The sequence below is a fragment of the Mus caroli genome, chromosome 7 (assembly GCF_900094665.2).
Source record: "Mus caroli chromosome 7, CAROLI_EIJ_v1.1, whole genome shotgun sequence".
NCBI classification, from domain to species: Eukaryota; Metazoa; Chordata; class Mammalia; order Rodentia; family Muridae; genus Mus; species Mus caroli.
In genome coordinates this window covers 115,797,764-115,812,177 of record NC_034576.1, presented here as the reverse complement: position 1 = coordinate 115,812,177, position 14,414 = coordinate 115,797,764, and the positions used below count along the sequence as shown (strand labels likewise).

The 14,414-nt window shown below is 35.6% G+C and overlaps 1 protein-coding gene across 1 annotated transcript in view; it reads right to left on the bottom strand.

Annotated features, from left to right (window-relative positions):
• Far1 (fatty acyl-CoA reductase 1) overlaps positions 1–14,414 on the bottom strand; it is a 54,958-nt gene that overhangs the window by 3,286 nt on the left and 37,258 nt on the right. Inside the window, exons 7-10 of the mRNA XM_029479583.1 lie at positions 14,320–14,414; positions 13,670–13,737; positions 11,853–12,024; positions 4,054–4,183 (exon numbers count right to left, since the gene is read on the bottom strand). Of these exons, the coding sequence (XP_029335443.1) occupies positions 4,054–4,183; positions 11,853–12,024; positions 13,670–13,737; positions 14,320–14,414 (465 nt within the window). The remainder of the gene's footprint in view (positions 1–4,053; positions 4,184–11,852; positions 12,025–13,669; positions 13,738–14,319) is intronic.

Sequence of the window (14,414 nt, the reverse complement as noted above, 5' to 3'; positions counted from 1 at the left end):
GAAGTGGGGGGCGCTATGGGGGACTTTTGGGATAGCATTGGAAATGTAACTGAGGAAAATATGTAATAAAAATATTAAAAATTAAAAAAAAAGAAAAAAAAAAAAGAATATGAATCGCCCACAGAGTCTCATATATTTGAATAGTCACTAGGGAGTGTAACTCTTTGAAAGGATTAGTAAGTGTGGCTTTGTTGGATAAAGAGTCACTGGGGTGGCCTTTGAGGTTTCAAAAGCTCATACCAGGCCTAGGCTCTCTACCTCTCTGCCTAAGAATCAGCAACTATTTCAGAGCCTGCCTGCACGACACCATGCCTTTGCCATGATGACAATGGACTTTGAGAGTATAAGCAAGAACCTGATTAAATGGTCTCTTCACAGTGACTAAGACAACATGCTACACAATGAGGCCCTGTCTCAACCTGTCCCACCCCACACTCCATAAACAAATAATAAAAAGCAAAACCTAGCATAAATTCTGGCTTAGGATTTTAGTAACAGCTCTTATGTAATTTGATGAAAAGTGTAGATAAATCTAGAAAAGCAGACTTTATAGAAATGCTACTCTATAAAGTAAGAGGAGAAGTAAGAGGGTTATAACTGTTCAGTACTCTTGAGCAAACAGGCAGTCAGATATTTTTGTGAAATGACAAGTAAATTATTCACTATAAACCATCATCCAAAAATAAGTTCTAGAGGAGGAAAATATTATAAATAAGTACTGAAATGAAAAGATAGTGTCATGGCACCAACACAGATGCAGACTTGATTTCAAAAAGGAGCCATACCCAACTGACTAGAGTTCCACAAGAGGAAAAAAAGAGCCCAAACAGTACCTAAGAGCATGTTGCCTGCAAAAATGATGAAACACCAAACACAAATTTAAATACCATTCCTACCATATATACATACACATTCAGGCATCTAAGAATAAGTCAGAAAGAAGTCCAGATAGATTACCTACAAAATAACTACCAGACCATTAACTACTTTCAACAGATACAGTAGAACCCAAAAGACCATGTTTTCCAAGTGTACAACAGATTTAACTAATGTAACAGATTTAACTAATGTAACAATCCACACCAATGTAAAGATATTTGAAAAATTAAGATGAAATAAAGATATTTCCAGAAGAATAAAAACTGGAGTGATTATGTATCATCCACAATGAAGAATCACACTAAACAGTATTCTTTAGGATGGAAGTAGAATGACTCCAGATTCTAGACTGTCCACCTGCAGGTGGAAGAAAATCAAGGCAGCAGAAAGGTGATGATCCTGACTAATTATATGAGTATGTATTGCATAGACTGCACTAAATTTACTTGTGTTCCTTTCAAAATACATGGTGGAGTTTAATCTTTAACAGAAGTTTTGAAAGGGGAGGACTAACAGGAGGTGGCTACATCGTAAGGGTAGACAACCCTCACGAATGAATCAATGACAATTAAAGGAGATAAGGTTGTAAGTTCAATCTCCTATTCTCTCTTGCTCTTTTACCATGAAATGAAGGAGGAGGAGGCATTTATCAGATGTCAGTCCCTGCTTAGCAGCCAGAACTGTGAACTAACTTCTATTAATTAAAAATTACCTATTTGTTATTCTCCTACACCAGCATAAAATGGTCTAATAACAAACTAATAATGACTAATAAATAACAAATAAATAAATAATAATAAAAACTAATAACAAATGACCTGTTACAGCAAAATAGAGGCATTGTTTATTCTCTATCCAAAAAAAGGTCACAGTATCCATTTATGTTAAGCTTAAGAAAAGATACTGTGGTGGCGGCTTATGCCTTTCACCCCAACACCCAAGAGACAGAGGCAAGTGGATCTCTGAGAGTTCAAGGTCAACCTGGTTTACAGAGAGTTCCAGGGAAATCCTGTCTTGAATATTATACCCAATACCTGTATTTTCTAAAGTAAGGTACTAAAATAAAACAATTGTTAAAGAATGCATTTTGATAAAACTAAAGGAAGTGAGAAAATAAAATTGTGAAAAACAACAAACAACCTAAAGGGTCAGGTGTATAAAGCATGCCTACAATCTCGGCATTTAAGAAGGTAGGAAGTTTAAGTTAAAGTTTAAGGCCAGCTTGTGTCTTACTTTGACTGTGTCTAAGAAACTAAAAACCAGGGAAAAAAAGAGAACAGAAAAGATAATTAAAATTAAGCTAGGTGCAACAAAGTGAAGCACTAAAACTTAAACCTAAAATCGAGGTTGGGATGTAGCTCACCCCCTTGCAAGTGTCTGTTTTAGTACAACAACATGTAACTCCAACAAAATTACAGGTTATAGTACAGATTACATTCTCCAAAATGGGTCAATAACTAACAGACTGTAACAACAACTATAACAACTCTGCTGTTTATAAGAAACATGACTAAAAGATAAGAATGCAAGCTAGCTGAACACAAAGTTGAAGACAGGCAAACAACATACTACTACTAGTAATAAATGAATTTGGCCAAGGCCTACTAGAGTATGCTGTCAAAGCCTGCACGTTTAAAAATCTGGTAAATAACAAATACAATTCAGTCTACTTTTGACTTTCATTCTTACAAATAGTCACAAACCATTTTCTGTAAATTGTTCATCTTCTTAGCCTATGATGCAATGAATACTGACACCACTGTTTCTATATAAGCATTGTAGTAGAAAATAGATACTGATATCAAGACACAAATACACATACACACTCACACACTAAGTAAAATAAAACATTTAGATTGAAACCTCTTATCTACCCAGCTGACTTTCTGTTGAAAAATTTAAATTATTTACACTTTAGTCCAAAAGCAAAGTATTTAATTGCAGTTATTGACCTAAGGACACAATGGTCTACTGTACAACAATTCTGTGAGAAGGTAGAGAAGTAGCAACATTTGAAGAAACAAATGCTTAAGAAATTCCCAAATTGCTGAAAAACACCCATCTAAAGGTATAGAAAGCCTAAAGTTTCAGAAAACCAAATGTGGAAAACCTAGAAAAGAGCCAGAAAAACAAATAACTGACTTTTCAACTGCAACAAAACTGACAGAACATAAAATAATCCTTAATTATTATGCTGCACTAGTGTTAAAAACAAAACAAAACGAAAACCCTAGGGTGAACTAAAGACTAACAATCAAAAGCTGAAAGCTCACTACGATCAATCTCCTAATTTAGCCATACTCTGGTATTCTAAATACATGTCAGACAGAAAAAAAAATGATAATAAAGAGAAGCTCCAAGAATGAAAGTAGATGGAGCAAATATCTTTTAATTGTGGGGCTTGACCTGGAGAACCAGTTAGAGGTAAACTCCCACATGCCAGGAGGACTCAAGACATTAGCATAGCAAAACCGTAACTACCTTAAGGAGGAAACTACAGAGAATAAGGCTCTAGGTTCAACCCATAGTACTTCTATCCCCTAAAGGAAAATAATTAAATACGTTTAACTTAAGATAGATAAATATGCTAAAATATATGCGGTAGCTGGGTCATAGTAGCACAGGCCTGTAATCCAACAGTCAGGAGGCAGAGGCAGGTGGATCTTTGGGAGCTTGAGGCCAGCCAGGACTACAAAGTGAGTATCACAATAGCTATAGAGAGACAGTGTCTCACAAAACAAAAACAAAACAAAACAAAACAAAATCTGAGTTAACTTCAGAAGGAACACAGTTTAACTTTCAAATAAGCAAAATGAAATGACAAAGCGCATACAATATAAAAAAGCAATTGGAGTCCACTTCCTCTTAGTGAGACCCCCACCCTCCATTTAGAGAAAACAAGGTATTCTTTACATAAAACTCACAAAGATGTTAAAGTTCTCTTTCAACTCAATCTTACAGGAAGGACTAACGACTTAATCTGAAAGCCTTTGTTACTCTCAAATACTCTTTATCAGTTTTAAGACAAAGCAAATTTTACCTCCTTGTAAATATTAACATTACACACTGAGGAAGTATGAGATCAATGCCTTCCCTATGTGATAGTTATTAGAAACGGCTAGGTTTCAGGATGCCTACTGGTCATTTTCTAACCCCAAAATAGAAAATACTTGCCTTTTTATCTTCAGGGTTTAGTTGGTTCATTAACATATTGACATTATCAGTATTCCAAACCCAAGAGTTACTTGTAAAATACTCAAGGAATACCATGGCTTTGTGAAGACGAGTGATTGTTTTCATCATCCTGTGTTTCAAGAAAAATCAAGAAATTCATATAGTATATAGAATGTGTAAAATCCCATTACCACACAGGTCCCAACCACGTACTCCCAACTATAATTCAGTAAGTTCAGCAAAGAATCAGAATATTTCTGCATCTTGGGAGAATAATTTATAATTCTAAAATGGAAAAACAAATTAAAAGCAGCAGCAAAGGGAATTTAAAATTTAATATTGCCTGCATAAAGTTCTGCTGATACAGAATTCTCAAATGATATGCAACACTAAAGTTTAAATTCAAATTTTCTATATATCACACTACACAAAAGGATTCAGTTTAGCCTTCCTTTAGCTTCCCTGAACTTATGAGAATCCATAACAAGGATCCTACAACTATGTTCTAATCCCAGTGCTCCAGCATCACTGAGGCAGATATACAGAAATATTCTTTTGCCATTTAGTCAACGCTATTAAGAAAATACAAGAACTTTCTCTTCAACAGTGATTGGCACCACTCCTGATTATCTGGATGTGCTGTGAAATCAATGACTAATACTGAGGATTTTCAGAAAAATATTCTTCTCCTCAGGCCTTACCACCTATGTTCTTCCTTAGAGAAACAAAACAGTATAATACTTCTTTGTTTCTTTTTAAGGGCAAGGAACCTTAATCTTATCTGAAATTTTATTTATTATCACTTGCTACAAGTCATTGATATCAAAGCACTAACCCAAGCACTAGAAAAGCAATCAAGAAATATAAGAATTCCATTTACATTCCCACAAGAATTAGCTTAAAGTATATGAAATTTAGAAATACCCCAAACTAAGAGCTTTACAAATGGGGACATGGGAGAAAAGCAGAATATGAAAAATAATGAAGCATAAAAGCAGCATCATTAGCCAAGAAACAATGGTAACACATTCAATACATTTATAAAGAAACCTCCAAACCCAAATACTTAAAGAAAATGAGGCAGTACAGACAATGTAAAGAAAAACTTTCATTCACTAAAGAATTCCAAAATAAATCCTCCATTAAACATGAAAAGAATTATCCAATACCCAAAGCTATTATCTAGAAATAAACCATATAGATTGGGGAAAGTTGCTTTAATAAACAAGACTTTTCTATAAAAATATCTTTACAGATGTAACAAATCTGTAACAATCAATACAGTATCACAGGTAGAATAATATACATTAATTTCATCCCAAATATACATAGTTCACATTGTTTTTCCAATTGGTAGTCTCCTGAAACATTTTTCTCCCTGATTCCTTAAATGTCAGGTTTTGCCTATTTTCATGTGTAAATTCATTCAAGTGATACAGGTGCCCTAAAAATCAACCCTTGATTCATCAAAAAAATTTATTAAAAAAAAAAAAGAGAGAGGGCCCCGGCATGATAGCTCACACATGCTTATAATCATACACTTGGGAGGGTGAGCCAAAGAACTGCCATGAATGTGGAGTAAGCATGGTTTACAATTCAATCCTGTCTCCAAAAAAGGAGAGGGAAGGGGGTGGAAGATTTGAAAATTCATATACATGAGAAATTAAGACAATATTACCAGGAAACCAAAGTACACTTAAAACTGCACCATCACTCCGGCTCAACAGGCCAGAGTGAATGCTTGTGACTACACTGTCATCTACCTGCTGAGGATGTATTTATCCTTTACTACAATAACTTCTAAAGTATACTCACAGTTAACAGCAAGGCCAGATGGTAATAATTATCTAATCTAGGGTTTCTCAACCTTAGCTATCACAAATAATCTATGTACTAAGATACTTGGCAGCATCCATGACCTTAGCACACCCTTCCCCTTTGTAATGATGAACTCCAAATATTGTCAAATGTCCTCAAGCTGAGAATTGTATGGATGAAAAATGTCAGGTTCAGAGATGCTAAACTAAACAACAACAACAAAAAAAACATGAAGCAACTTTTCAAAAGATGCCGTTTGTAGCAATGATGTAATGTTAAGTAGCAATGATGTAATGTTAAGTGAAAATTTAATGATGATTCTAGATATGTACTCTGGTCTCTTTATAAAAAGCAAAAATTCATAATAGAACTTATAATTATTTCAAAATATACAGCAAGTCAGATTTTTATCTAGCTTACACTCAAAATCATGTAAATGAGTAAACTGGATACCATGAATTACATTAGTTTAATGTAGAATGAAGTATTTTATCAGGGTTATATAAGTTGTAATATTTACTTACTCTTGACTAAGTAAACATCCAAAGAATAAACTGAGATATAAGTTAACATGTATACATTGCCTAAGTAAACTTTTGTATCTCTTGATGCTTTTATTTACTTCTGTTTTTGTGAGACAAGGGTTTTAATTATTCTATGCTGACCTGGAACTATGTTGCCCAGGCTGGCCTCAAATGTGTGGAAATCCTTCTGCTTCAGCTTCCTGAGTGTGCAAAGTACAGTCTGCAGCACCATACCCTACTCCTTGTTGCTTTTATTTTATACACTTATAGAGGTCTCAGGTTATTCCTGCTCTGATACAGGTAAGACTATTATCACCCATCCTGTAAGGTACACTGTTACCTAGACTAACGTCCCACCACAAGGGGAAATATCTGTTAAGCATTAGAATGAGGTGGTGACTTCACAGGCTGGAAAAGAAAGGTACTAAGAGTCCTCTGCCTTGCTCATTATCATACTCACCCTTGAAGACTTCAGTCACTCTGCATGCTGCTCAATGACCCCTGAGGTTTTCATGCTGCAAGGAAGCTCAAACCAGACCATGTGCAGACAACACATGGAGAGTCTAACTCTACATGAAGAGAGAAAGCTGCCTAGCTACTACGCACCCTTACTCTCCCTTAACAACTCTCTCTAGTGTTCAGGTCCATTTGACTAAGCTTAAAGACCTTTAGCCAAAGTCATTCACACCAATCTTTCTAGAATTCCTTACTTACAGACACTGTGACACATTAAAAAAAATAACTTTCTTTAAGGAATTATGGATGTGATGACTTGTCGTGCAACAGAATAATATATCTTAGTACTGGGAAGAACTGGCAATAATAAAGATTCTAAAGTTTGTGGCATTTTAGAATTAAGTAGAAGACTCTATTATGGCCTTTGAGTTCATTTACTGAAATCTGAAAGGGCCATGAAAAGAAAGTCACAGGAAGCTTGACGGAACTTGAAGCTATGCAACACGGAAGATAATCAAAACTAGACCTGTTTTCCTAAAATTTAATCTAGTCAAGATTTCTTGAATGAAGACAAAGCTGATCTTAGAAAGTGAACTATCTGAATGAAATTTGGACAAAATATAGAAGGCTACTCAGGAATTATTTAAAAAGTAATTTCTTACTGTAGTGTATCTCTCTCACTCACATACATAAGCTAGTATGGCTAATATGCAAGTACCAAACTATAGGCTTATAATGGCAGAACAGTGCTAGGCAGAGGGAACACATATTGCCTTGGGAGCTGAAAAGCATGCAACATATTTTACTGCAAAGGAACTGCTGCACACAGTAAGCTGGGAGAAACATACGTATAGGAAAGCTAGAAATTCCCTAGATTTTTACACTGAAAGCTGACTGGACCACTCCAGTGATGGCACCCTTGCAAGTAACAGTTAACTAGTTTGCTAAGAACTTAAGACAGGAGGTAATCCCTTAGGAAAGTAAAAAGTAGCAAGAGACTTGACAAGACAGGAGAAGACAGATGCTAATCTACTGTCAGGCTATTAACAAGTCTGTGAATTGTAAGTAACAGATCAAATGTTCAAAAAGTGTAATTTTTATATCTGGAATTCAGAAATTTTAGGTTGTATCACATCAATTATTTAATAACTAAAAACAAAAGGGGAAAAGATAGTTTCTGAGCATAAATCAAATTCAGGGTAGAGATAAAAGATAAAGATATAAAATTCTTTAAGACTACATTGTGGTACCTTTCAGACAGAAAGACAGAAACAAATAAAACAAATGAGAAAAACGTCTTCAGAGTGTAAAGAGACATATCACATTTTCTACTGTTGGATGACAGGCTTTAAGGAGAAAATATTTAATATCTATAGGTACTGCTCCACAGCATCCTGATGAGACCTAAAGGCTTGTCTCAAAGAGATTTGTGAATAGGCTCTGATCTATCTGATCTGAGTCCATCTCTTCGGATTATCTTTAGAATACACAGTGGAAACTTTTTAAAAGTCACACAAATTTAAATAAAAAGGGAAAGTATACCAATAAAAATGTCTCTGTAACATAAGTCAGCAAACAAAAGCCCACACAGCCAGTACACTCTATTACTATCTTGTGAATAAAGTTTTATTGAAGCAATCATGTTCATTATTTATAAACTGTCTGACTGCTTTCTTTCTTTAACACCAAGGCAAAGAGGTAACAACAGAACTATGTGCTTACAAGGTCTAAATGTTTACAACATGGCCCTTTATAAGAAAGGTTTTCTGGGGGGCTGGTAAGATGGCTCAGTGGGTAAGAGCACCCGACTGCTCTTCCGAAGGTCCAGAGTTCAAATCCCAGCAACCACATGGTGGCTCACAACCATCTGTAACGAGATCTGGTGCCCTCTCCTGGAGTGTCTGAAGACAGCTACAGTGTACTTACATATAATAAATAAATAAGTCTTTTTAAAAAAAAAAAAAAAGAAAGGTTTTCTGACCCCTTTCCTGGAGTCTAACTGTTTATGGGCAGGAAGTAGAATTAGTAATCTGTTCAGTCTTACATGGACCCTTTTTTAACGTTGGGAGGGGGGGGGGAGGTTGGAGAATACTCAGGAGTAGGAGTGACCCATCTGTCAACATATACCTGGACTTCAATTGAAACTGTATAGAACAGTGTCTGCTGGGTGCCTTCCATTTTTCTCATGTTTAATACACTGTCTTATGCTTCTCTCAGTATATGTAGAACATATGGGCAGCTGCTAACTTGTTTTGTTTCATAAGTTTTCTTTCATATGAGGAGTATCATCTGCAATAAACAACCATTTCTGTGACTGGATCAGGTTTAAGTGGTAAAACCCTGACATCCAGCTGATACCATAGGGGTTTGTAGAAGAAAAAAATTAACTGCATTGTTCAGGCAGAAGAATGTGAATTCTCTGGGCCAGAAGGTTAACTGTTGCAGACTGTACTTTCCAAAAATGGCTGAAAGCCATTCTTCTCACTTCCTCATTTTCAGGATCTGAGTCCTCTCCAGAACACCCACTTTCCTTACATCTAAGAGGATTTGTGATTTGCTTGCAACTAAAAAAAATAAAATAAAATAAAAAAGAGGTAAGCCAGACATGATGGCATTTGCTTATGATTCTGGCTCTCAATCTGAGACCAGCCTGGGCTACATGAGAGCCTATCTCAAAGAACAAACAAGGCAAAAATGATAATGCAGGATTTTCTAGCTTCCACTTTACTTGTTCAACCACTTTAGCTGCTATGCAAAAGTTAATTCTTAGAGGCAACCCCTAGGTTGCCCTTAAAAAGATCCTACAAAAAAGCAATCCTGATGAGACAGACAATAATACCTGGTCCTGGCTGATGGAATACTCCATCCTCCCATCAGACTTCAGTTCTTTTAGCTCCAGCAGTATCATTTCTATACTCTTAGTAACTATGGTTTTTTTTTCTTTTTATTATAAATATTTTTAAGTTTACTGAACTGTCAGCTGTGGTTGCCTTCACTAGATCTGAACAAGATAAAGACAGTTAACATCCAAAATGGAGGGGTAGGGTCTCATGTGTCTCCAACCCTAGCTAAAAAGTTCAATTGACAGTTGACAGTTGTCAGTGAAGGGAGAGTCAGTTTTCCACAGGCATGGTCCAACGTATTTCAGTGGAATGCCCTACACCAATGCTATAAGGACACAACATAAATGGGTACTCAACGGGTTACTTAACATAATATAAGCCAGGTGGCCGTGACACACGCCTTTAATCCCAGAACTTGGGAAGCAGAGGCAGGCAAATCTCTGAGTTCAATGCCAACCTGGTCTATAAAGTGAATTTCAGAACAGCCAGGATTGTTACACAGAGAAACACTGTCTCATAAAAACCAATACTCCTCCCCCTCAAAAATATGAAGGTGGTATAGAAAGAGTTGGGGTGATCAAAATATGATCAAAATATATCAATTACTGTACAAAAATCTCAAAGAATAAAATGAATTAATTTTTAATTAATAGGAATTAACCCATTCTCTTTGTAAGGTACTATAAGGTGTATAATCTATTTTATGTTTTGGAACCAGTTTTGCCTTTTCTGCCCTAATTATAGCAACTATACTAATATAAATATGCATTAGCAAATCATTAATTTCATCTGATTTTTAGCCATGAAAAAGCACCAACATAGCAAAACTACTTTTGCAAATCATTCTAGAAAATCTGAAATGTTTGTTCTGTAAGTTGTTCTATTCAATACTCCCCCTTATTTCAATAGTGAATGTATAGTTAGAAACATCCTAAACTACTCAATATACTGAAAGCCTCTATGGTTACCTAACTTTTATTTTTTCAGCAGTGATGGAGGTCCTGGAATCATCTTCTTTGAAAATACATACTCAAATCCTGAACTTGCCAATCAAAGATACTAATATAGTTTTAAAATAAACATTTTGTAGTACATTTCACTAACTATGTGATTAAGACAGGAAAACTTTGTAGGGTTTCAATGGAAAAAAGAAAAGAAAGAAAGGATATTACAACTATATGAAAATAGCAAGTTTTCTGTGTTTAAACTTTTAAAAACTAGAACATTAGTCAAAAACTGTAATTACCATATTATAAGCTGAATAAGTAGCTAAAATATTTCAAGTAATTTTCTAGAAGCATCCTATATTTTCCATATAAAACTAAACCATCTACTTTAAAGCAAAATATTTTACTCTGACTCCCCCATAAAAACTCACCCCTAGATTATTAAGGAAGAGAGGAAAGAGATTCTATTTCAGCTTATAATAACAATGACAATCCTGAAGTAGGACATTTGCTATTATAAAGAGATTTTGGAGAATCAATGACCCAATACGATGAGGTCCATTCTTGGCCTCCAAACATCTCCAATTTCTAGGAAATGTCCTGGTATCTTGATTGTGATTGCACTTCATCGGGTTAGTAATTCTAAAAGTAAGCTCATGCTAGCGACATGGTGTCTCTCCAGCAAGCTTCCACCACCTTACCAATACACAGTGTAATACTGCTATTCTTCTTACCACGGTTTCTGACCTGTCAACCTGAGAGCAAGATCGAGCAATAATGCAGGTACTGTATGTTTGACACCCTTCCAATAATGAAGCATTAGGTTGTTGGAATAGAATTTAACATAGGGGTGCCTGAATACTTGGTTTAAAGGATTCATCTTGAAGGAATGATTTAGATAATCTCCTGCAGGAAAAATAAGTGTTAAAGCATTTTAAATATTATTTGTTATTCAGAAAAGCACGTAAAGTTAGACCTAGAATTCCATATATGACAGTAGTTTATTATCCAAACTTTAGAATAAATAATATGACTTACAACACTACCTTTGCTTTTCTGACATTGTCTTTTTCAACAGTCTTCTCATTCACAAAAGGCCCTTAAGCCTTATCATAAGCACGGACAGATACAGAGTTAATGCGCATTTCAGTGTTAAGCATGGGTTGTTTAACAGTCAGAGGAACAGAAAAGACAGAGCTAGTCACCATTACCTTGGGCTTCTTCCAGTCATCCTGAGGTAGATATCATACAGGAATGCTGGGGCCTTATGGCTTACAGCAATCCAGTAATGATATAAAAGGTGATTGGAGGTTAGATTTACATTGGGCCGTCTGAAGGCCTGTTCGAGAGGATTCCTCTTGAAAGTGGAAATTACATGGTACTCTGAGGAAGAGAAGTTGTGTAACAGCTTTGATAATAACCATGTAATGAAGTTTTGAAAAAAAAAATGTTTGTACAATGCAAAATATTTTACCAGAGGCAGAGTTCATTCATTTAAAAAAACAAGCTTTTCTACTCTCCACAGCTAAGAGAAGATTGTATTAAACTGCTGGGTCCAAGGAGCTAAAATACTTCCAGTATTTTAATTAAATGAATGAATTTTTACTAAAATTCACTCTGAAAATCTTAATGTTTTACCTAGGTCAGTTTATAATGTCACTCTCTATATTTCACCTCTCACGATAGCTTCTTTCTTTCTGTTCCTCTTTCCAGATTCTTATACTGTACTTACTTAAAAAGAAAAGGAAAATCATCATTCTCTGTTTATGAATGATTTAGTTACTCAAGTCAACATACATCAGACAAGCTTGAAACAACCCAAAATTAACTTCTGCTGTAGCTTATTTACATTACTCAACATCAACACAAACTTGGTATCTTCTATTTTAATACTTTAATGGAAATGTATACTTAGGCATTCACCAATGAAGAATGTTGAATTTGATTTTTCACAAAACTGTACAGCACAAAAGTTATAAAAACCTCACTCACTTACGACACTTCAATATCCCTGAAGGACCGTGACTTAAAATACTGTGAAAATCACTCTACAGTTTTTTTTCTTACTTACTTCAACAGTCAATCTTTAAATTTAAATACAAATGCCACAGAAAAACCCTAGGATAATGTCACATAAGATTATGTTAAGGTAGCTAGGTGTGGTGGTGTATGCCTGTAATTCCAGCACTTGGGAGGCTAAGGCAGGATAGATAGTTTGAAGCCAGCCTGGGCTATACTGCAAGTTCCAGGCCAATCTGAGCTACTTAGTGAGACTTTATCTCAAAAAACTGACAAGGCAGAACAAGGGCTAGAAATGTAGCAGTACAGTGTGTGCCTAGCTAGCATGCACAAGACCTAGTGGGTGAGTGAGGAAAGGGGCAGGCTGATTCCCAGCACCAATCTACTTTAAAAACAAATTACTCTGTAAAGATAGCAAAATTTCAACTACAAATAAAATGATCTATTGTAAAAAGCAATGCCATAAGTACATTCATATTTGACTCACTTAATAATTTAAAATGAGCATGCTTCAAGTTATACTAGCCCTATTTTAGAGCTAGCTAACAAATGTACTATCTGCTATGGATCTTTGACTTTAGAAGAACATACCGGCCAAATGTCTCTTACTTCCTAACTCCTTCACTGTTACTTCTAGGGACCAACTGGTACACCTACTCTTACAGGTGCAAATAATATTAACTATAGACTGGTAATGTCAGGCCTGAGTGTGCTCATTAATTAGGGAAAAAACTGCCCCCAAGCTACAGATAAGTCTACGAGGGTGCTGCAGATAACAAGAGAACAACTAGGGCCTGACAAGGTCACTGAACACATTCATCAGGCTATTCTCATATTGGGAAACATTAAAGATGGATCACAAGGCAGGACTGGTAGTTATTTTCAAATAGCAACTGAAATAGGGATACCTTTGTAACTCAGAGGCCCTAATACCTTATGGGTATTCTAACATTAAAAAGTCAGTGAACACTTTATGTTCTAACATTCAAAAACATAGATAAAATCATACCAACTTCCCCCCAGTGGAAAGGATTAGTGCTGCCTGTTGTGCAATTATACACCATGATGTTTCTTGGTCTGCAAAGACAAAGATGAAAGCAAGGAAACATAAGAGGAAGTCAAAAGTGTCTAAGCTAAATCTTATGTACTATCTAAGTAGGAAGACAGGATAATAATGAGTACCTTTTTTTATTATGTAAAAGGTACCCTTAAGGGATTATTTCTTAAGAGTTTAGGCTTTAACTATAAATGCTACTATTACCATCTAAAATGATGCTCACAGGTTAATTATGACTGCTATAGTGTGCCATGGTTGACACAGATGGAGCATTTCTTGTGAATTTCAACTTGAGTTTATACTAAGTTTGACTTTGTCTTAAATCATCCTTCATAAGGATCCCTCCCAGACTCCATTTTTAGTTCCTAACAAACCTATACATTCTGTAAATACATGAGATTAAACATTATTTCTTCTTCACCACAGATAGGTCCACGTGGTATTGTGTCCACTGTACAAGCTCTTAGAATGAGCACTGGTATTTCCTATATCCGAAAGGCATTTTACCACTGACTTAACCAACCAGGACCAGGGGATTAAGAGCAGAAGTGCCTTTCCCCTCAGTTTCTACAGTTAGTAAACAACATTGTTGCCTCATATACCTATTAACTCCAGAATACCAGGCTGCAGCAAGGCTCGTGTTGACCACTACATCTACAGGAACGAGATCTGCAAGGGCATTGTTGGAGGCACGCAT